Consider the following 24,222-nt stretch of genomic DNA (forward strand, 5'->3'; position numbering starts at 1 on the left):
TATGTCGAAAAAGTTGAAAAAAAGTCATAGTATAGTATGTCAAAAAAAGTCATATAGTATAAAAAGTTGAAAAAAAGTCATAGTATAGCATGTTGAAAAAGTAGAAAGAAAGTCATATTATAGCATGTCGGAAAAAGGAAAAAAGTCATATTATAGCATGTCGGAAAAGTCATGGTATAGCATGTCGAAATAAACTCATATTATAGTATTTCAGAACAGTCATAGTACCATAAATTATAAAATTCAACAAAGAGTCATAAACAGTCCTTGTATAGTATGTCATAAAAAAATTGTTATAGTATGTCATATGACACTGCCCGACTCATACGCTAAGTGAGACAAGAAGAGTGACAAAAGTGATAAATAAGCATATTTATTTAAAACACAACTATAGACTACAAAACAAACTTGGATATCAGTAAGCAGTCATCTAACCATGTAGGAATGTGTGAACTTTCTGCAAAACACAAAACAAAACAGCAGCCACATGACAAAGGGAAGAAAGCGTTGTTTGTTGACTGCCGTTTTGAGGCCTTGAGTTCGACGATTTGGACGTCGTCATCTTGGATTACGGCCGTCGCCATCTTGGCTTTTTGCAACAAATGGATGGAAGTCACCATATTTGGACTGCGGATGATGATAATTTACTAAATGAGCCACACATGAGCCACACCGGCCAAGGTGAGTCTGACAACCCCGGATCCTGCAAGACTACCAAGATACAGCCAGCAAAGATCGCAGTGAACCAAAGTGGAGCGACAGGGTCATCAATTAAGCCACAGGAGTAGTACTTAGACATAAAAATAGTAAAAAGTATAGTATGTTATGAAAATGCATTCAAAAAGTCAAACTATATCATGTCATGTTTATGTCATAGAAAAGTCATAGTAGAGTAACTTAAAAGTTGTAGTATAGCATGTCAAATAAAAGTCAACGTATAACATGTCAAAAAATAAAAAAGTAATTGTATAGCATGCCGAAAGAAGTCATAGTAAGTATGTCGAAAGAGTAAAAAATAAATCATATGTCGAAAAAAAAAAAGTCATAGTATAGCATAAAAAAAGTCATAGTCTAAAAAGTAAAAAAGTCATAGTATAGCATGTAAAAACAAAGTCGTAGTATAGTATGTCAAAAAAAGTTGAAATGTCGAAAAGTTATAGTATAGTATGTCGAAAAAAATTGAAAAAAAGTCATAGTATAGTATGTCGTTATAGCATGTCGAAAAAGTTGAAAAAAAGTCATAGTATAGCATGTAAAAAAAAGTCATAGTATAGCATGTCGAAAGAGTCAGGAAAAAAGTAATAGTATAGTATGTTGAAAAAAGTTATTAAAAAGTCATTCTATAGGATGTCATAAAATCTTATGTCCTGAAAAAAAATCACAAAAATGTCATATAAAGTCATAGTATAAAAAGTAAAGTTTTATGTCATAAAAATGACATAAAACTTCATAGCATGTCGTGAAAATGTCAGCGTCAGTTTTCCTCATCAGTTAGATATTTTATGAAACAAAACTCAAACGACTGATTTTGTACATTTAAAAAGGTTTTTTATTGAGGCTGAACAGGCTGTTAATGTTCCCTCTTTGGCTGTGAGTCAGAACAGACATACATACATGTTGTGCAGCCCCGTCGGACTGACCAGTTTCATCCCTGATGGGGTTTCAGTTACCACAAAAAAAAATACCTGAGCTGGGTTTCCCGACGCTACACTGACTTGATCCTCACTTTACCTACAACACAATGAGCCCAATGTCGGTCCTGTCATGTAATCATGTTTTTTTTACATTTTCAAAAGCAAAATAACAAAAGAATAAGTTTCTTGTGGACACTAAAATTTGACAGTTTTTGTTGTTTCTTTACTTTTATTGTAGATGAAATCGGACTTCAGTGACTGGAACTGAATCATCACTGCACAAGTCTTCATTGTAACAATGATGGTTACATGAGAAGTACATACATGTTGCATACACCTTCACAGTTAATCATCATCAGCATCAGGTAGATCTTAGGCAACATCTGCACCATTAAAAACATGTCATCTGCATATTAGGTAATTATTTACAAGTTCATATAAAAAATACACTGTGAGTTGTAGCAAAAACAATACAAAAATCTTGTAAGTCTTAAAAAGTTTTGAAGTCGTTGCTAAACTCTTACACCACTTCAAGTTCATAGTGGTGAGGTTTGTGGTCCACTTTTAAAATACTGAGCATACAGTTTGGGGGATGGGGGCAATCTAATAGTATCATATAGGATTGCTAAAAGAGAGAATCATTTCAGATTGGTAGTTTTATTTTATCATAAAGAACTAAAACATCTGCACATTCTTTGGCTTCATCAATCTTCGTACAAATTAAACAGGAAGAAAATTCCTGTCAATAAGAAAATCTTCGTCAATAAGAGACCATTGTGATCTTTAGAAAAATAAAAGACAATATCCCTTTCAATTCATTAAGTCAATGCAATTTAACGTACAATTCTCTCGTTAATATGTTGAAACTAGAAGAGGTTTTAATGGAGAACAGTTAAGTTACTTTAACAAGATCAAATCTGGAGGACAATTTAGTGCCATCAAATGGCCACTTGACCTTTTGGTTTCAAAGTCTTGGCAACATCCATTTTTTGTAGTTTCTCCCTACAAATTTCATCCAGTCTTCACTAAATGTGATTCAAAATATATTTGAATTAACCCAAACATTATGCTTTTGTTTTGTGATATGATTGCCTATTGCCTATATTGATTTTAGGTGGCGTTACAGGAATCAGAAATGCTTATGATTCAGACTTAATGAAATTTGGGATACTGTCTGCTTTTTTCGAGGGATCACAGAAGCTCACGATAGCTGTCCAGGAATGACTCCTGACGATTTTTGTTTGGTGAGTGTCAAGGTTTTTTCATTTTCAGAAACCTTTTAAAGGCTATTTTTAATTTTTGAAACATTTTCAAGCCTTAGGAATCTCCCCCTCAAGTATTTTGATTATTGCAGAACATTTGAGAAATATATCTGATTGTTTTCCGCAGTCATCTTTCAGGCCACATGTATAATTAATCAATAAGGAGTTTCCCTTTTAAAATATATAAAAACATAACGTGAAGTTCATATCTTTTCAAATAATTACCAACTGGTTGGTCACTGTGTTTTTAGTTAACCTGCTGGCTATTTAAACAATCCCTGTATTTTAGATTTAGTGTCACTTTCCTCTCATTTTGGAGAGAAGCTTCAACCAGCGGTAAGATAACAAACACGACGCTCTGAACAAAAAAGTTCAGAAATTATTTCTGAATTCAACAATAACAGGAAGAAAGTTAAATGATCCTCCCTGCAGTGACATCATAAAAACAGTGAGCTTTGAACAGAGGCCCAGAAACACATAAAACTCTAAAATGATTGTAGAAATGTTCAATTCAAGTAACGAAATGTAGAAAAACACCAATTTGAGTTAAGTGTGTTTTGTTTTTTCTCTCCGAGCAGCAGCAGCAGTGTTATTGTCGCTCTGCAGACCTCACAGGTTCCTCTCCACGCACCGCCCGTCATCGGCGTCCGGGCAACGGCAGGTGGAGCCGCCGAGCCGCGGCAGGCACAGGTGAGAACAGCCGCCGTTGTTGGAGCAGTAGTTGTAGGCTAACAGGGGAGAGAAAGGAACAATGTAAGGAAGTCATTAATACCCACGCTGAAACTTTATATCTGGTCAAAGCATCTGTCAGAAAGCTGCATTAGATACAAGAGGTTCAATTAAAATGTATAAATAATAATAGCAATCGTATGTAAAGTTTACAACAACTTGCGGCAACTTTTTTCAGAATAAGGAACAAGTTTTTTCCGCTTTCAGTTAATCTTATGTTAGCTAGGCGCATGTTAGCAAGCTAACAAACTAGCAAAAGTCTTTAAATTTTGCATCGAAAATCTATTTTGGCATTAAAAACTGAAAATTTAAAGCCATGCATTGAAATGACAATATTTTGTTAGGTCAGTTTGAAAAAAAAGTGTCACTGAAAAAATATTTCAGCATTAAAACAATTTGTCACTGAAGGAAAATCTGTTAAAAATGTTTAAAAAAATGTCACTTAAAACAAAAAAATTTGAATGCAAAAAATATAAAATATTTTGAATGCTTTGTCATATTTTTCACTGGTTAGTTTGTCTACAACCTTTTCCAATTCATGTGTTTCAATGCTAATGTTTCCCTTTTAGGTTCAGGGTTTGTATTCAATACCAAATTTCATTTTCTATGACAAACTTTGAAGTCATTGTCAGGCTCCACAATCCAAAAACGGCAACATAAAACATTTGATGGTTTCTGGTTCTCAAATGTGAGGATTCGCTGCTTTTCTTGTTCTTACATTTTAGTGAATGTATTAGTTTATGAAAGTCGAACGAAATTTTGCTGAAGTGACCTTTTACTCTTACACATTATGAAGGGTGTGTTTCACTTCTTTGTGTTGTTTTATAGATTGAACAATTAATCAAGAGAATAATATGCGGATGAATCATCGATCATGAAAGTAGTTGTTCTCATAATACCTGTGAGGCCAAACTAAACATCTTTTCCACTAGTGCTGACAGTGTGTTCAGAATCTTAAAAAGGCAGCATGACTGTATTAAAAGTCAATAGAAAGCTGCTGTAGTAACAGTTCAGTGTCAGATTCCTCCAATGCTTCCAAAATTTCCCCAATAAAAGACATAAACGTTCCACCAATCATATCATTTAGCTTCCTCTGTTGAGAGAGAGAAAACCCTGACCATGAAGTAGTTCTGGGCCAGAAAAAAATTCAACAGCAGCTTCTAGATTTCACCAAACATCCCAAACTCTGGAGGGTTTCATCTGCAACTTAAGCCTCCTTTTCCTTTATTCTCAAACAGCCCAAGAGTGAGAAACGCCCCTCAGCGCTGTGCTGTACGTTAAACGTCTTTGTTAACAGATTGGACCGCCGGTGACGCACGCTGTAAAAACACGACAGTGATATCAAAAACATGTTGCCAAGTAAAACAGGAATGTTTAGTTAGGCTGCAGCTTTAGGAAGTGGATGAACGGTTCATCATTGGCGGCCGAAACCCCGTCTGTGTTACAGAGAAAACCAGCAGGTGGACGGTGAAGCCGTTTCTCATCACTGTATTGTTCAGGGCTCGGAGCCAGATGTGAGTCCCCATATCCACAGCTGGCATCCCCCCCCCGATTTCACTTCCCCCAGAGTTCCCACGCTTATATCCGTTCACATTAATATGTGCATCTGGAATCAATTAGTACGGTCACTGAGTACATCGGTGCTCCGATCCAAGACTCCACCGCGCTGCTCGGGGTTCCTGTTCTTCATACAAACACGACTGAGGTGGCTTGAGTTGATAACAATAAGATAAAGTTGCAACTAAAGATGATTCAGTTGCAACTCAGTTGTTGTTGCAGCAGCACAAGGAAAGCAATAAATACTGATAAATAAATAAAGCTAGAAAAAATGAATTATAAATATGTAAACTGAGGTAAAGGCGTGATTAAGTCAGCAAGTGTCAACAGTGAACACCAGACAGATGACATGATACATTAGTGGTTCTTTGTGTTTGTCTGTATTAATATAGAGATGTAATATGTATATGATATTTAATACAATACAAAAGTCTGATTTTATCAACATAATACGGTAAATTATTGATTTAGGAATGACTGGATTCTTCAGTTCTTTAAAGCTAAAGTTTATCTGCAACTGTTTTTAAATCCAAACATGCAGCTCATTCACAGTCAGCTGGATCATGACAAAGACTTTTTACACAAAACAATGCTATTGTTGGTCTTTACTGGTAGAACATTCAGTACAATGTCGGACATCTTTAAACATCGATAAAACAGTGTCAGATACAAATGACTCCTTTTATTCGGCAGCTAAGCTGGCTCTGTTCAAAGTTTGGCGAGCATCTATCAACGCCATTAAAGCTCACGCAATGTTCGAATTGCACTGTGGCTTTCACAGGTGGGAGGGAACTCTACACATTCTGGTGCATGCATGAATGCACCCGCCTACGTGCAAAAATATGCTTTCCATACATTTCAATTTGTACCCAGATTATTTAGCCTGGGAACGCAAAGAAACAATATATTCACTGTTTAAATGTACAACAATAAAAACACCAACGCACATAGTTTCTGTCTCTGCGTTAAACAGACCAGCTGCATCCCATGATGATTACGAACCCACAGCCTCAAATGTTGGTCGTACAAAAACTACAACAAGATAACTTTTCTAACAGCAGTTTATATAGAAGTCTATGAGAAAATGACTCTACTTCTCTCTTGATTTATTCCCTCAGTAAACATTGTAAACATGAGTTTATGTTCTCAATCTCTAGTTTCAAGTCTTCTTCAATACAGCATGATGTTCATTTAGTAAACGATGCTCCATTTAGAGTCAAATAGACCATAAAGCAGAGTATGCTTTAGGGCGGGCTCAGTGTGATTGACAGGTCTCAGTGTGATTGACAGGACCGCCACCAGAGCCTTATACAGCTTCTCTACGTCACTCCTCCGCATTTCCAAATATGGTATCGTTGGTTCATCGGTTGCAAAAAAGCCAAGATGGCGACGGCCAAATTGCCAAACTTCAAAACGGCAGTCCACAAACCAATAGGTGACGTCACCATGACTACGTCCACTTCTTATACACAGTCTATGTGTGCAACATGCACTTCCCAAACACGGCCACAGCAGGAATGAACAGCAACAAATTGTTAGAAATTGTTAGGCGCAAATAAACATGCTATTAACACTATTAACCCTAGCCTCAGTAACCCAAATATACAGGAAAATGTATATTTATACAGATGAAAAACCGTGGCACCACAAATGAGGATTTATCAGACCTCCTCCTTCTCAAATGAGGCTTTCAGGGGAGTCGAGCTCCTCGTATATCCCCATATTTTTACTTCTTGAGCTCACAGAATAAAGGCCTGGTCACACCAGAAAGTATCACAGTGGAGTTCATCCTTGCAAAACAGATGGTGCTAGAAACTTAGTGGCGTAGTGATCACTCACAGGGCCCAGTCACTGTTACAGTTACAAGATTTATTATGGGACAAAAAGTGTCTCCACCGAGACCAAAACTCAAACATGTGCTCACTGACTGTATTTCTAAACACAAGTTAGTCTGAACACAGAAAAACTAGTATTACCAGGCTCTTTCCACATTTCTTATAGTTGAAACTCATATTTCTTTCTTGATTTCCTTGATTCTACTCCTTCATTGTTCTTTGACCTGGACTAACTAATCTGTAGCTTGTAACTGAATCGTAGCCGTACCTTGTTGACATTGTGTCGTTGTCGTGGTGATGCCGTACAGCCGAGAGCGTTTCTGTGGCAGAAACTCTTCCGTCTCTTTCTCTGAGTGACGGTCCACAGCGACCACCGCCTCCCTGAAAAATAACCCCCAGAAAAAGGAAAGGAAAGAATTTACCAGAGACCACACAGAGATGTTAGATGGTCAGATTATTGTGTCTCCTAAACAACCTTTTATGTGACAGTTATGGTCCAACAACGGAGCTAAAATTAGCAGCTCTTACAGCAGTAATGTTTATTTAAAATCCACTCAGACTCTTGACTTGCCCATTATTATGTTACTAAATCCTACAATTTATGACAATGTGTTCAGGTGTGTTGGACAAGACAAATACCAGCTGAGGATTTATAGAAAACCACTTTGTTCATGGGACTAATTCTGCTTTTAAATGTTCCAGATTGAAAGTAATGAGGTGACCAGACGAAATGTGTTACCTCCTCCAGTCGGTGTAGTAAAGGTTCTTTCCAAAGGAGACGAGAGCAAAGGGATACTGGATCCCTTCAACGATCTGCCTCCTCAGCCTGCGGTGAGGATCCATACACTCCACCTTACGAGTTCCTGCAGACCAATCAATCAATCAATCAATCAATCAATCAATCAATCAATCAATCAATCAATCAATCAATCAATCAATCAATCAATCAATCATCATCATCATCATCATCATCAGTGAGGACCACATGACGGAGAGTAAACCTGGACTAACAACAACACGGTGATGGATCAGCTCTGGGGGTTCAGGTTCATGTCAGTTGAGTCTCACCTGCGTCGGCCCAGCACAGCTGCTGTTCCTCGAGGTCAAAGGTCAGACCGTTGGGGAGGGCCAAGTCGTCTTTCACCAGGACGGTTCGATCGGTCCCGTCCATGTTGGACATCTCAATTTTGGGCCCGTCTCTGTTCCAGTCTGCCCAGTACAGCTGCCTGCACCAACAGGACAAACCCAGTTAGAACAACTACTGCTGCTAGTATTCGTTTCCCTTCTACAACTACTACTACTTACCACCGCCACTACTACTAACTACTACCACTACTCTTACTACTACCACCTACTATTATTACTAACAACTACTAATAACTACTACAACCACCACCTATTACTAGTACTGACTACTACTACCTGATAACTGCTCCTACAACGACTCCTGTTTCTACTACTACTAACAACTACTACAATGACTACTACTACAACCTACTTACTAACAACTATTACAGACTACAAACAATAACAACAACAACTACTACTACTACTACTACTACCACTGACTACTACTAGTAACCGCCAACTTACAACTTCTGATATTTACTATAACTGACAACTAACCACTACTACTACTTAAACTACTACTATTACTAACTACCGACTAACAACTACAACTAACAACTTCTTCTAACTACCACTACCTAAAATCGCAAATATTTCTATTACCACAACTAACAACTACCTACTTAGAACTACGACTAAAAACTCCTACTAATTACTACTACTACCTACTGATAATACTACTGATAAACACTATTATCACTTACTACTACTAACTACTACAACCACAATTTACTACTACTACTAAACTACTTTTAGTACTACAACTGAATACTACTGCTACTATTTCTACAATTTACGACTTCTACCGCTACCACCAACTCCTATTACTACTACTAACTACTACTACTGCTAGCTCATATCATTATTACCACTGTCACTACTGGTATTTTGGGTTCAACCATCATTTTAATACCATCTTAAAGACATCATGTTACTTATGGAACTCATCAGTATTTCAATCAGAACATTTACAGGTCTCCTCGTGTTACTTCTCGAGCACTCACCCGTACGCCGGGTTGGTGACGATGGGTCGAGGGTTGATCAGGTCGGTGTCAAACAGGACTCGCCGCTGGCTGCCGTCCAGTTTGGAAACCTCCACGGTATCTCGCATGGAGTCGGTCCAGAAGAGGAGGCGGGCCACGTGGTCGATGGCGATGCCCTCAGGACTCTGGAGCTCTGAGGACGACAAGGAAAGACATCAGTCAGTGGACGGACTACGGATGGATCAGCCACATTGGACCGCCACATGCAGAAAGATACTGAGTTAACTTTTGATTTAACCTTTTAGAACGAAGCCTTTAACGAGCAGAATCAGAGCCATCTTTTAAAATCACTTCACTAAAAAGTATCCTGTTCCTCTATCATTTTATTTCCACTATGTCTTATCTTTTTAATGTTATTGTTTTCAATTTTTTTAATGTGATTTTTGTGTATTTTATTTCCGTGTTGATTATTCATATTTTTGTAACTGTCTGATTTTATTTCATTGCAGTCCTGAAATGTTTTTTTAACGTGGTTCAACCATGGAAAACTCTTTGACACTTTAAAAAAAAAAAGTTTTGTATAAATAATTTCATATAGTTTCATTATTATTATTATTATTATTATTATTATTATTATTATTATTATTATTATTATTATTATTATTAAGATGCCATTAAATCCACTTCATCGTGTACACCTGAGCAACTTGTATCTACATAGTATCAGCTGGTTACCAAGCTAGGTAGAGTAGGTATGATCAATTAAAACAAAAAGTAAAAACCCTGAAATTCATAAAAGATTTACGTTATTCAAACTTTGGACGCTCTCCAAACTTCTTTGACTTTGGTCCAGAACAAGATGTCTCAACATTTTGTAACTTCTGCTTTGAAAAAGGCTCTATAAATTAAGTTTTCTTGCCCAATTTGCATCTGTGTGATCATAAAGAATTGAAATGAAATAAAAGGTGTACATTTATTACGGGTTTGTTATGGGATGCAGACACCTGATTCGTGGACACAAACCCATCTACTTCCTGTTTGGACACATAAAAAGGACTTTGCTTGGTGCAATGAGACATAAAACGTTGGCACTTGATATAAATTGTAGGCTGACAATGATAAGGAGTATGATGCATGTTTATCATGTCACTCAGCCTCTCTCAAGATAATTTGACAGGTGATTTGATGTCTGTTTCACCTGTAGTGACGACCGGGATGACGTCTCCTCCACTCAGACGAGCCCTGCTGATAGCCGGCCCGGTGATGTCGGTCCAGTAAACCATCTTCTCCACACAGTCATAAGCCACGGCGATCACCACCCGGTCCTGAGAGGGACGCAAAGGAGGAGACAGACCGTTTCATTCAGCTGGAGTTTCATTTTCAAAGAGTCTTTTGTGTTGGAGTGACAGAACGTCAGCGACCCATCGGACTCGACGACGCCAGTACTGACGGAGAGCTTTGTGTTCAGCTGCAGTGCATTAATACATTGATTTATGGGCTCCATGACGGAGAAGAAAAGAGCTGAAATCTGTTAAGGAACAATTAAAGGATTGTTTCACAGCAACCAGGAACGCTCATTCATGTGTGTGTACGTTGTTCAATATGAGGACCAAAAGCCGCCATCAGAAGAATTCTCCAAAGTCAAGAAATTCCATTTGTAACTTCTACAAGGAGCTCATTCTCTCAGCATTTACTTTGAATCATTCCTACTTTTCAAACTATAATAAAGACACATTTTTTTGTAGAATTATCCTTTAAAGAGGATTATATTTTGGAAAAAGGGTTAAAAGAAGGGTCTTACATTTTGGAATGATAGAAGATAAGATGGATATTGGCTACATCTCTGTGTTTCCATAGTAAGGAGAGGTCCAGGACAATATTTAGCCTAGCTTAGCACAAAGAGGTGGAAACAGCTAGCCTAGCTCCGTCAAAAAGGGAAACCCACCTCCATGAAACTCCAACATAAGACTTATTATCAAGTCTTGTTTCTGAATTCATTAGAATCGGTGATTTGTTAAGAAACATGTCTTTTTGTTATGCCTGTTGACTCCTTAAAGAAGCAAAGTTATGAGCTACTTTTCTGACATCTGAATGTGTTGAAAGTGATGCTGTTTTTCTAGCCATGCTAGCAGTGTAGCTAAATGTTGTCAGCCCACCACTGAAATATCTTTAGCAACTTTAGATTGATTGCTTTTGAGTTTGGTTCAGACAATCATGTTCCCTTATGCATGAATTGTAATAACTCAAGTCCAATAATTTGATTCAGAACTAATGACATTCCCATCAGCCTCAGCTCCACTTTGTGTTTAGTGATAATTAGCAAATTTCGTTAAATTTGCTAATGTGCTAATGTGAGTTGTTGTCTGTCTGAAGTAAGTCAGATTTTCATTGAAGTAACCTGATATCAATGGCTGCCTGAAAGAAAGGAAATCTATATAAAACCTGGAGATTTATGGGAGGTCATGTTGTTGGCCTTCAACAATGAATTTAAACCAAATCTTACTGGGATGTGCAGCAGAGGTTTGGCCTCCTCCTTTTTGATGTTGTATCCATCCAGAGGTACTTGTTCGATCTTCCCGCTCTGAGCGAACAGCAGGTGTGTTCCTGGAGGGACGGGGTGAACGTCAGTGCGCGGGGTCGGACCCCCCGGAGTGGGAGTCACTGCCTGGTCGATACCTGAGAGTTCATTGATTGGGTGAAGCAGAGTTTAGTTAAAGGAGGAAAATATTCATGTGTGTCTTAAACAGGCCCTATTATGCTATTTTCCGGGTGCATATTTTTATCTCAACTTACAGTTACAACATGTTTACATGCGTTAATGCTCATAATCCGCCTTGTTTTTTTCATCCTGGCTGTCCTGCAGCACCTCTTCTCACCCTCTCTCTGAAACGCTCCGTTCTAGTGCTTGCTCCTCCCTCCAGAAAGCAAAGTCTGTTCTGATTGGTCAGCTAGCCCGCTCTGTTGTGATTGGTCACGATTCACATTTAAAAAAACTCTTCCTCCGGAGCTTCAGCTCCGTCTCTTTCTTTTGTTGTTTGAGGGCCAAACTAGCCGGAAGGAGTTTTACGTCACTTCTGTAACATTGTGACCTCATAAAGTTACCGAAGTGAAGGAGAAAATTAAATGGAGCCGTTTCAGGAGCTCAGGAGCTTCTGAGGGGGAGGGCAACTCCTTTTAGGCGTGGACTTCAGGTTTTACACTCTACGGACCTTTTACATGTACAAAAATATATATAACACACTAAAGAAGAGGGAAAATGTGGAAAAGCATAATAGGGCCACTTTAAATAAACAGAATAGAGGCATAAGTTTGTTAGAGGATAGAGTTGACTCACACAGAGGGGTGCTGCCGGGTCCTGTGCGGGTGTTGGGGATCTCCTGGCCGTTGGCGTCCACGCACCAGCACTGTCCGATGCTGGTGTGACACTGCGTGGACTCGTAGGCTCCGCGTTGGTCACACTGAGGGACGTACTGACCGACGGATGGCCGAGGACGGAAGTAAGACAAGATACCGGAGCCGGAGGTGGCCGTCTGGGCTCTTTCTCTGTGAAGCTCACAAAGGGTCTTCTCGGGCTCTGGGAACAAACAAATAACAGAAAGAGTGAAAAAAACATACTGTACATCCATACAGACCTTTTTTTTTTAAATACACATTGTCGCTGTTACACAGTTCTCACTGATTCATACTCATATTTTATGTCTACCTTTTATATATAAAAAAAAAATATGAATACATATCACACTTTCTAATCTAAACCTTTCCTATTTTTCTTTATATTTCATTATGTATACACATTTTTTTGTATTTTTTTCACACTTGCTTTGGTAATGAAAATTGAATTATCCCATACCAATAAAGCCTACTTGCATAAAAAAATTTGAGAGACATTTACAGTTAAAATGTTCTTCTAAGCAACACGAAGAACTCTGCTGAAGGCAAACCTGGTAGTCATTTTTTACAATCTCACTTTAATTTGGACTTCACAAGTATTTATTTTATGTCAGCAAAGACACATGATTAAAGGAAAACTGTAGCTCTACATTTTGGGGAGAGATATCAATCTCATGTTAAGTACAGAGCTGGAGTCAGGATGTGGTTAGTGGGGGAAAAGCTTGACTCCATCCAAAAATACACCAATAATCCTATAGCCTCTTCTTTTTTGATAAATTATATATAAATAATTCAACAAATTTTTTGAATAACTTTTGGTTATAAAATGTCCAAGGTGATTTTTTTAAATATCTTGACTATCGAGAAATGTTTAAATGAGTGATTGTTTCAACACTATATCCATTAAATTTGGTTTACTTTATTATTTATTATATTATTATTATATATTATTATTATTATTATTAGCTTACTAGTTGAAAAGACAACTTGGATGTTGACATGAATTACTTCAGAAACTCTAAAATTGGTTTAACTTGAAAATCCAGTCTCATAATCAGACTTTTGGCCTAATAAATCAATCAAATTTGATTAAGTTCCTGTTCTATTGTCATATAACAGTTATTTATCTTACTAATTGTTGCTTCTTTTTTCACAGTATACAAAATCAAATAATATTCTATACAACCTAAAAAATAAAAAATAAAAATCTGAATTGTTAATATAAATATATATCCTCTATATTTAGATCCTCTAATCCTATTTAGATCCTCTGAATCCTATCCTCTAAATATGTATCCCCTATATTTTGTATTTTCTTGCTTGTGAGCGGGTTTTCTGTACGTGGCAGTTGCAGATAAACATGTGAGTGAGCCTCGGAGAAAACCGCAGATTAAAGACGAGCAGGAGGCTCTTCATGTCTGCGGTCACATCCAGAGGGCCACAGTGACATCTGGAGGAGCCTCTACACTCTAATCCTCAAGGGTATCTGCGAGACGAACCGCAGAGCAGCCATAACACCCCCCATACGAGAGACAGCAGCGTGTCCTCACAGCTCCACGTCTGATAACAACAATCAGACCAAAAAAAAAGAGATTCAAGAAGAAAAGAAGACCCCTGAGAGAGTAAAGGGACGAAGATCAAAGAGCGTCCTGGCAAAAGGACATGGAGCCGCTTATAGTCAGTGAGAGTAAGAAAGAGACGCTGTGACAAGTTATGACAGAGGACAAAGGAGTTATGCCTTTCAGAGGCCAGACAGGTCATTAAAAAGGATGAAAATATGAGAAAACTTTGGTGCTGAGGAGTGAGCTGTAATTAGCTTTCAGATGCTGAAAACTGGAATCACTGGAGGATTCTGCAGTTGGAACGAAGCCAAACCACCAACACATAAACAACAACAACAAATTCAACCAACAAACTAATCCTGCTCTCCAGTTTTGGGTTGCATCCTCATGGTTGAATACACCTATTGTATGTTGATTTAGCTAAAAACATCAGGTAAATAAATGTTATACTTCAGCCAATCAGGTGTCTGCGTGATAAATGTGACAAAACAGATCTAGAGGGAGAAGAATTCACCTTTAGCTTTAATAAAAGTAGAGTAGTAAATGTCCCGCTTTCACACTTTTGATTGAAGTAAAAGTGAAGTATTAGTAAACATATATACTCAAGTATTCAAAGTTAATGTACTTATTCTGAATAAGAAGTTATACTTTGGCTGTTGGTGAAAACTAAAATATTTGTACATGTTTTCAGATCCGATGGAGAAATAAAGAAAAGTATAAAAACACAAATGTTTCTTTTACAACAGCATGATAACTCATTTCAGGGAAATTTTCCCAAAAACCAAAAGAAACAGAGCCACTAAATCCAGGAAAAACGACCAACACTTCATATGTAAAATGACCACAAAAATAATATTCATATATATTATATAAAGCTCATAGCAGTGGTGGAAAATAACCAAGGACATTTACTCAAGTTCTGTACCTACGTACAAGTTTGCATTACTTGTACTTTACTTGAGTGTTTCCAGTTTCTGCAACTTTATACTTCTTCTCCACTAACTGCATCTCCAATGCAAATATTGTACGTTTTAGTCCTCCTCAGGTAAACACTGTTAGCTCCGTCAGCACTGTTGCTATTGTTTGCACTGCTATCTTCTAGCCGGCGGCTTAGCTGTCTCCATGTTGAGAGCCGTGTGGAGGAAATTGAAAGGTTCTGAATTTCGTATAAAGCATCTTAATAACTTTAGATATTTTGCAGATTCATTAAAACAAAATACAAATCAACTAAAAATCATGATTTATAATAATTTAGAATAAACTATCCAGTAGTTAATAAGAGTATTACAAATGAGCTCAACCTTTAAGAGCTGCAACACTGAAGCGATTAATGGATCAATAATTATATTCCAAAAATATATATGATTCGGAAATGTGTCATTCTGCTTCAGTACTTTTACTTTTGGTATTTAGGTTTATTTTGATACTAATTATTTAGTATTTTTATACGTTTTGACTGTAGGACTTTTACACTATGATAATACTACTTAAGTAAAGATTCGGAGTACTTCTTCCACCCCTGCTTAAAAGGGACAAGACATCAGGACGAGACACACTGTAGACTTGTTTTGTAATTCAGTCTATCAGCTCCTGTTATTTTATCTTATTTTATCTTATTTTATAACCCTGAACTGATCTGAAACCGCGGAGTTAACGGAGCCTCGAACACAAACCTCAGCTGTGCGTCACCAAGTCTCTGTTGAGTCTAACATGAAATCTGTTTACGTTCTCATCACTCCATCACCATCCTTCAGCGCTCCGCTCCATCAGCTCAACCTTCAGCTGAATGTTTACACTCTGCAGAGTTTACACAGCTTCCATTAGTCTCTGTAACGTCTGGAAAAACAACTTCAGTCTGCCACCACTAACAAACTAAAACACCCAAAACATTTATATTATTAAAGCTCTTTGTCAATCAGGAGACAGAAGTTAAAGGTTTTAACCCATTAAGCGCTGCTGGAATGTAACTAAGTACATTTACTCAAGCACTGTACACATTTGAGGTACTTGTACTGTAATATTAAAAGACTGACATGATGGACATTAGAGAGAATACAAGTTTAAAGCACTTCAGCATTGGCTTCACTTTTCATACCAAAGAGTTGCCACCTGACCGTGGCAGACTTTGTGACATCAGCAAATATCAAATTGTCACCCTATCTCTTAACACACAGGCCGTGTCGGACAGCGTGTAAGTCACCTACCTGAGGATGTGGGGCTGCATTGGAAGCCGTCGCCATGGAAACCGGGTTGGCACTGGCAGGTGTAGGAGCCTTGCGTGTTGGTGCAGAAGGAGTCACGGTGGCATCGACCCTGCTGACACTCGTCTACGTCTGAACGGGCAGAAAGAAAATACAAAGATGAAGGTAATATCCTGACACATCAACCACCATGTTTGGAGCTTTACAACGCAGTACCACTAATGGACACTAGGTGCTGGCTCCAAAAAATCTTCATGGAAAACTACTTAAAATGTATCTTTATAAGTACTTTAAATATGTGGTGTAGGCTTTATCCTGACATTTCTAATTTACACTACTTTGTTATCGTGGTGGCCATTTTTGAAAACTTTATTCTTTTTTCATTAACTTTTTCTGGACTTTTCCACAACATCAACCTTTTAGGCGCTTTCAGGCTTTTTTAGCAAACTATTTTCAAGATCAAGAATTGTCATAAGTTTTTGTTAAGTTAATGCAACAGTGTCTCAATTTTTTTTTTATATTGGGATCCAAAATCCAAATTTGGTGTTTCCTAGGGAGCAAAACTAAAGAAGGCACAATTTACCACAACAATATCTCAATTAGTCATTAATAAATCCATTCCATTAATAAGTAACATGGATTAAAAAACTGAGGATGATTTTTTGTAATTAAGATTTTTTTACATTCTAATCTTAATTGATTGAGTACGCTCACTAACTAGAAACTTCTACCTGTTTATACCTGAACACACTGCAGTTTTTTTAATCTACTTTAATAATTTCTATATTTCAAGTTCTGCACACTTATGTTTTATGTCTTAGATTCCATTTTTACAAGCATTTCTTTTGTATTCATACATATTTATAGAAGCATTGTCTGAGGGAGCAATGCATTTTATTGCCAACATCTGCTCCGCTGTGATTGTTTATGACCTAAAATATAAAGAACTTGAATATGTAGAATGAGACATGGAGTCTTCAGCCTCGCTAGCAGCTCTGTGAGGCTGTACTTTAGGCACGTCGACAAGATTTTGTAAAGAAGATGTTTAAAAGAAAAACAGTCCTGGACGTTTTGTCCTGTTTTCTCTCCACATATGAACATTCTTCTGCTCAGAACCTCCTGAGCGAGGGAGATTTATATACAAGAGATGAGCTGCACAGCTGTAAGGCAGTGTTCTGCATTTCCTGTCCAGGTGGAAACATTTCCTGTCCAAGAGGCCCACATCACTAACTTACAGTATGTTAAGCTGAAGAAACAAAAAGTCTCAAATTCTGCAAGTTCTGCTGTTTGATAAAGCATGTACACTGCTGTTGAAAAGTCTGGAATCAGCTGTTACATTGATGTTTTACTTCTTTTCTTTAATAACAACTATTTTAACAGAGATAAACGGTATAAATCAGACATCAAATGTATTCATTACGTTTGAAAAAGTCATAATAAAAGAAGAAAACTAAATTCTTAAATAAGAAGAATTCTTTCTACTTTGTTCATATAACATCTCTTGTCATTTTTAAACATTTGTCAAAATGGTGACATTTTTGCATGGTTCTGATAATTTGTCCGTTGAACGTATTATTTGATAGCGCAAATTTGTGTTTTTTTTTTTTATCTCCCTCCATAACACCTGCAGGGCTCGACTTTAATATTTATCTGGAGAAGGTTAACTGAGCCGAGTTGCAGACAAAGTAAAACTTTCAAAGAATTCTTCTAGCAAAACAAATCAAATGTTTAGTTTTTTTCTTCTGTTTGACCTTCAGCAATTACTTTATCAATGCTTTTAATGCATCTCAGCTGAGACTGAAGTCATAACACAGAAGATCAGCAGTCAGTCTTCATGTCTGCAGACTCCATCAACACGACAGCGGACAAACTGGGTGAACTCACCGTGACACACCCGACCGTCACCCACGAACCCGGGCAGACAGGAGCAGACGAAGGCCGATCCTCCGGTGTAGCTGCAGAGAGCTCTATCAGGAGCATCACAGTGATGGCTTCCTCTCTGACAGTGATCCACCGGCCGGTTCTCCTCTGCAGAAGGACAAAGACGACATGTTAGCAGAGTTAAAGGGACTGAATGTGTCGGGTGTAACAGGAGGAATAACTGCAGTCTGACTGAGAAAGTTTCACTTCATCTTTCAGCCCTTTTAGACTGTTTTCTCTTCTTGGTGGACGACAGATGTCAGAAAATTACAGTTAATACTTTTAAATACTAAAATCACTATAGATACCCGTCTACGTACTTCTTTATGCTTTTGGTCTGGGTCTGTTTTTCCTGCGTGTATACATTAACACACACTCACACAGTATTTTTTCGCCCCTAAGATCTGAAAATAAACCAGCAGGGCTGCAGGATATGGGATAAAATATGGGATAAAAATGCTAAAAATAAAAATAGATTTATTAAAAATAATGCAACATTTCAAGAAATAAATACGCAAAGACAAATAAAAAAACATTTATGAAAGAAAACCACAGCGATCTGTTTATTTGCTTTAATCGACTGTCACTTTTCCCCCCTATTTGAATGCATACCTATGTTTTTCATTATTATTTTAGTTATGTGTTTTTTAAAACCGGTCAATGCACATAACATTTATTGTCTGTCTTAAAAAAAAAAGTTGTACAATGTTTGTTGTCTTTTTCACTTAAGGTCCATTGTACCCAACAACTTCTGATTCATCAAACTGATCTCTGCAGATTCATCCTGCTTCACAGAGTCTTTCTGTTTCAGGTTTGTATTCTCATAATAAATCACATCTTCTGTGTTCAGCAAAGAACATCAGTTTGAAACATTTTGTCCCACTTTCAGTCGTACAACTCCTTTATTGTTTAGTGAGTTGGCGGCTTTAATAACATCTGTATGTGCAACAAGGGATTCTTCAAACAAAGTCACACACACAGACACACACACACACACACACACACACACACACACACACACACACACACACACACACACACACACACACACACACACACACACACACACACACACACACACACATTCCTCCCACCCATACAGCTGTCATCACACACACTTAAAACATACCGATGCAGGTCTTTCCATCGCTGGCGAACACGAAGCCGGTCGAACACTCACAGCGGAAAGTTCCGGGCTGATTATTGCAGACGGCGTTGGATCCACAGATCTGAGGAGTCTCCCTGCACTCATCAGTATCTGACAGTAAAAAAACAAACAAGGAGGTGATTGATATGTAGTATAGCATGTAGAATGTACAGTCCCTCAGAAGACAGTAGCGAGTAATTGAGATTACCTCACACTACAGTTTTTGTTTTATTGTCAAAAACTGCTTTTGCTTTAGAAATCATGGTGAGTGTTTTTTACATCCGGTGTAAGGAAAGAAAAACCACACAGATGAATCTGAAAAAATCCTGAATTTGATTTCTTCTTTTAACCTGCATCACAAATAATCTGATTTATTTTCACCACTGACCAAATTGAACTCTAATACAACCTCTTTAAATCTTCTTGACGAGTGTAAAAAAGGAGATTGAGGACCAGAGAGAGAAGTGAATTAGTCTTTAAATGGGAGAGAGAAAGGATTGAATTCATTACTTCTATCCAACAACATCATAGTCGCACATATTCTTCAGGTTCTACGGATTCAAAAGTGAGATCACAAAGCAAACTTTGAGTTCCTGACTGCAGCTTTATGAAGGATTTGGTCACAAATGACGCTCATCACTGTAAGTATCCGTAGCATTTGCAGGGATAACAGTCGGAATCAACTTTATTTATGTTACGAAATGTAAAAATGAAATGCAATTCATAATGCTTTCTGTAAGATTAGAATACATTTTAAGACAAAAACAACAGTAGTAGTATTACCAGCACCAGAAGCAGAGCTAGTACTAGCTGTAGTATTACTCAGTCTTTTGGAACAGATGCCGTTTAATATAGAGGGAATAGAATATGGGTCAAATTTGGTCTGAACGGATCATTTTTCCTAATAGATGCAGTTAGAAATGTTGACCTTTGAGTCAATGACAAAGTGCAGACCGTCGTCCAATCAGAAAATTAACTGCAGTAACAGCTGTTGCCTGAAGGTGGCAGAAGATTCTTAACTGCTGCAGCTATGACTTATTTTTGCCTGTAGGTGGCGCAGGTCGGACTGTAACTGCAGGTGTTTCATCAGTAAGTTTAAGTAAATGTTTGACACACGTTTTCATTGTACTGTTGCATTTTTTGCCCAAGTTTGTTCACAAAGAAATTAGACAATAACTTTCACCACCGATCATGTGTCGTCAATATGCGAATATGCGGAGGTTATGTTACCGTGGCAGTAGCGTCCGTCTCCAGTGAAACCAGTCGCACATTCGCAGGTGAACTGGAGGCCATCGGCTGGTCGGCACATGGCGTTGATGTCACAGCCGTGTCTGCCGGTGAAACATGGGTTCTGCTCTGGAACATTGCCTGTAAATACCAAAAATTTAAATGCTGCAGGTTGTATAACTGTATAACAACTGTATAACTGTATAACAACAGCGGAGACCACAGTCTGTCAACATGCTGACCAGTATGTGTATTTATTGTCTGTGTAGTTGTATAGTATGTGTATTTATTGTCTGTGTAGTTGTATAGTATGTGTATTTATTGTCTGTTGTATAGTTGTATTGTATTATGTGTATTTATTGTCTGTGTAGTTGTATAGTATGTTGTATATGTGTATTTATTGTATGTGTATTTATTGTCTGTGTAGTTGTATAGTATGTGTATTTATTGTCTGTGTCTGTGTAGTTGAGCTGCTGCAACACTTGAATTTCCCCATGGGGATCAATAAAGGAATATAATAATAATAATAATTATAATAAAATCTACAGTCGGAAACATCTAATGTTTTACAGGCCTAATCAAAGCCTGTGTATGGAGAGATGAAAACAGCCGGAACATGTTTTAGCTTTACAACAACCGAAAAAACAGGGGAAGATTAGCCAACAAGAAGAGAGGACGTTTGTTATTCCTTTTTTTTTTTTTATATAAATAATTGTATTGTTTTATCTTTTAAATGTCAAAAAAAGTCTTCAAATGTCTATGTTTCTTCTGACCAACAGTCCAAAACTCAAGACAGTCAGTCCACATAGAGCACCCACACATAGTCACGCCTGATAAGCAGAGAATGTTTGACTTTCTTTGCTTAATAAATGACTTAAATAGTTCATTGATTATCTAAAGGAAAGCACAAAGACTCCACAGTAGAGAAGCCCCTCTAGTCCGTGTCCTCTTGTTCCCATCATGCAACTCCAGACCTTCACCTCCTCACAGGAAACACGACGCAGATGTTCCACTTTTTGCCAACAAACCCCGACTGAGTTGTGTTTGCTTGTGTAACCCTGAACCCCCCCCAAAGCATCCCATCAACAGCCCCCACCTTCACTATTACCTTTAACCCTCCTTTTTATTAAAAAAAAGACCCTCCCGATGCCCTTCCCCCGCTCCATTTCCCCGCTGTGGACTGGAGGTTGGTATCTCATCGACCTTCACCCCCCCTGCCAACACTCTGACAGCCTCCTCTTGTTGCAGCTGAGGAAATACAGCCGGGCTCGGATTACTGTTTGTCTTCCTGTGATGTTCAACATCGCTGAGGCACTAAACTGTTGGAGGCGTGTTTCAGCGCATTCCTCCGGGTAATAACACACATCTTTGAACTCTCGACTGTCCCCAACAGATGACCACGAGACATGGACGTCTCTACTACAAGGTCCTGAACCATCTGACGACATGGAGTCGACCTGCATGGTCCTGATCAGTGGACACATCACACATCACACACATGTCGTCGTAACACATGCAGTAAGAATTGTCTTTCTTGGTTTTGACGAATCTTCAATGAAAAAGATTCTAAGAAAGCATATTTTTCTTTTCCTCATGTGACGTCCCAAAATGTTGTGATTTACAATAAACAAGGTCCTCTATAAACGTGAGACGCTCTAAAAAGGTTTTCACGACCAGAGGGTCAGACAATGCAAGATTTTTGTTCAGAACTTTTGTGATTATTTTGGATCGATATGACAAATGTATTTTGGAGAACTCCTGCATCGCAGTCATTTAGCAGACGCTTTTATCCAAAGCGACTTACAATAAGTGTATTCAACATAGGTATTCAAGAGAACTACTAGTCACCAGAAGTCATAAGAGCATCTCCTTTCTTAAACAAGCATCTAAGAGCATAAACCAGAGCAAAAGTACAGAAACAAACTAATACCAATACCATAAGTTCAACAAACTAATACAAATACAATAAGTGCAACATACTAATACAAATACAATAAGTGCTAAGCACTGCAAATTCACACAAATAAATGTGTTATTTGCAACAAACTTTGGTGATTTTCAAAACTGCAAATCAGCTTTAAACAGGACTTAATAGTCTCCAGCCGTGATAGCATCTAGCTCAGAGATGCTGTACTTAAATTCATAGAAATGTTTCATTAATATGAGAAAACAAAGTTTCATTATTACAAGATGACATTACATTTTTATATTGTTTTTTATCACATAGATTCAAATTCTAATAATTATAGATATTTTGTCAGTAAGAAGAGGATCTGTTTTTCCTTTTTATATGATTATTTTTTACGACACTTGGAATTTATGTTTTTTTATGTATTTGAGTTATTGTTATTCATTATTAAAGTTAATTTTGTGGTCTGGAACCTTGTCCTTTTTAATATTATTTGTTTTTTGGTTCTTAATCCTTCTTCAGGATGGAGATTTTGTTCAAACATCTTGTTTTGTTTTTTTCCTCGGTGCTGATGAACTGAACCTCTTGAGGTTTCAGAACTCACCGTGGACAGAGCCGATCTTGTTGCTCATGGCGTAGCGGATCAGATGGTTGTGGGCTTCGAACATCACAAAGATGTGGTCCACGCTGAGCTGCTGAGTAGACGGCCTCGTCCCAGAGGCCTCGTCGTGTGGGCAGCTCTGGAAGGTGATGGTCTGTCGCAATTGGTAGCTTCTGGTCTGGACGTCGCCATCGGGGGAGGTGACGGTGTAGTCACGGCTGGAGGAGGAAGTGATCACTGGGAGGAGAAGAAGCAGAAGAAGAAAACAATTTTACATCCAGTGGGACTTATGGTTTTCAGTTGTGTAAATAATCCATTATATATTCCTTTGTCCTTACAGTTTCTGTCGTACTGGTAGATCTCCTTGTATGGGTTGATCTCCACGGAGGATCCCAGCGGGACGGCGGGCACACGCCCATTCAGCTCGGTGCTCACCACCAGGTGGTCGTGTTCGTCGATCCCTTTAAACTGTTGCATGATGCTCAGACGCTCGTTGCCGGGATGGAAGATCACCTCTGCCTGCCGGGAAAACATGCCGCCTGCATGGACGTGGGAGAGAACATGTGAGTGTTAGAAGCGCCTGAGTCCTGCACAGCCACGGACCGGAAACAAAGGTCTCCGGTTGCACTCCAGCCGGGGACATTGGTATCCATAGTCACGCAACTTTTAAAACCAACACTATTCAACATCTACATACATCATCCAAATAATTGTGGGTGTAGCTAGCAATGCTAACGGTTAGAAATCAACCAACCAGCACCAGACTGCACTTTACAAAAGAATACATTCCCTCACCAATGAGACCAAAGCCGTTCTGGTAGCCGGGCTGCTCCAGGGCAAAGGCCCAGCCAATGACTCCGCCAAGGGAGGACAGTGGCAGCAGGGCGGGCCCCAGGTCGTCAGGGATGTTGCTGATGGCCACGGAGGCCCGTCCGTCGTTGACTACCACGTACGAGTGCAAGTCATTGTTACTGAGCTCAAAAGGGGAAGGGGAGTTTCCAACGAACACTCGACCGCTCACCTTTCCATTCATTCTCTGTGGTTTTCCTAGGAAACACAACAAAGACTTTATTAGTAAAGCAGAAGTTCCTGTTAAGGATCAGAGCCACAACAGGTTAGCGGTAATGTTGTCATGAC

The 24,222-nt window shown here is 38.4% G+C and overlaps 1 protein-coding gene across 1 annotated transcript in view; it reads right to left on the reverse strand.

Moving 5' to 3' along the window:
* Positions 1-3,398: 3,398 nt before the first annotated feature.
* Positions 3,399-24,222, reverse strand: part of LOC129095334 (nidogen-1-like) — a 36,256-nt gene continuing 15,432 nt past the window's right edge. Inside the window, exons 6-20 of the mRNA XM_054603738.1 lie at positions 23,881-24,132; positions 23,424-23,624; positions 23,089-23,322; positions 20,579-20,716; positions 19,331-19,459; positions 18,166-18,309; positions 16,285-16,413; positions 12,463-12,702; positions 11,632-11,804; positions 10,327-10,453; positions 9,150-9,321; positions 8,086-8,243; positions 7,757-7,880; positions 7,286-7,398; positions 3,399-3,624 (exon numbers count right to left, since the gene is read on the reverse strand). Of these exons, the coding sequence (XP_054459713.1) occupies positions 3,506-3,624; positions 7,286-7,398; positions 7,757-7,880; positions 8,086-8,243; positions 9,150-9,321; positions 10,327-10,453; positions 11,632-11,804; positions 12,463-12,702; positions 16,285-16,413; positions 18,166-18,309; positions 19,331-19,459; positions 20,579-20,716; positions 23,089-23,322; positions 23,424-23,624; positions 23,881-24,132 (2,453 nt within the window). The 3' untranslated portion in view covers positions 3,399-3,505. The remainder of the gene's footprint in view (positions 3,625-7,285; positions 7,399-7,756; positions 7,881-8,085; positions 8,244-9,149; positions 9,322-10,326; positions 10,454-11,631; positions 11,805-12,462; positions 12,703-16,284; positions 16,414-18,165; positions 18,310-19,330; positions 19,460-20,578; positions 20,717-23,088; positions 23,323-23,423; positions 23,625-23,880; positions 24,133-24,222) is intronic.

Source organism: Anoplopoma fimbria, chromosome 9, assembly GCF_027596085.1.
Source record: "Anoplopoma fimbria isolate UVic2021 breed Golden Eagle Sablefish chromosome 9, Afim_UVic_2022, whole genome shotgun sequence".
Taxonomy (NCBI): domain Eukaryota; kingdom Metazoa; phylum Chordata; class Actinopteri; order Perciformes; family Anoplopomatidae; genus Anoplopoma; species Anoplopoma fimbria.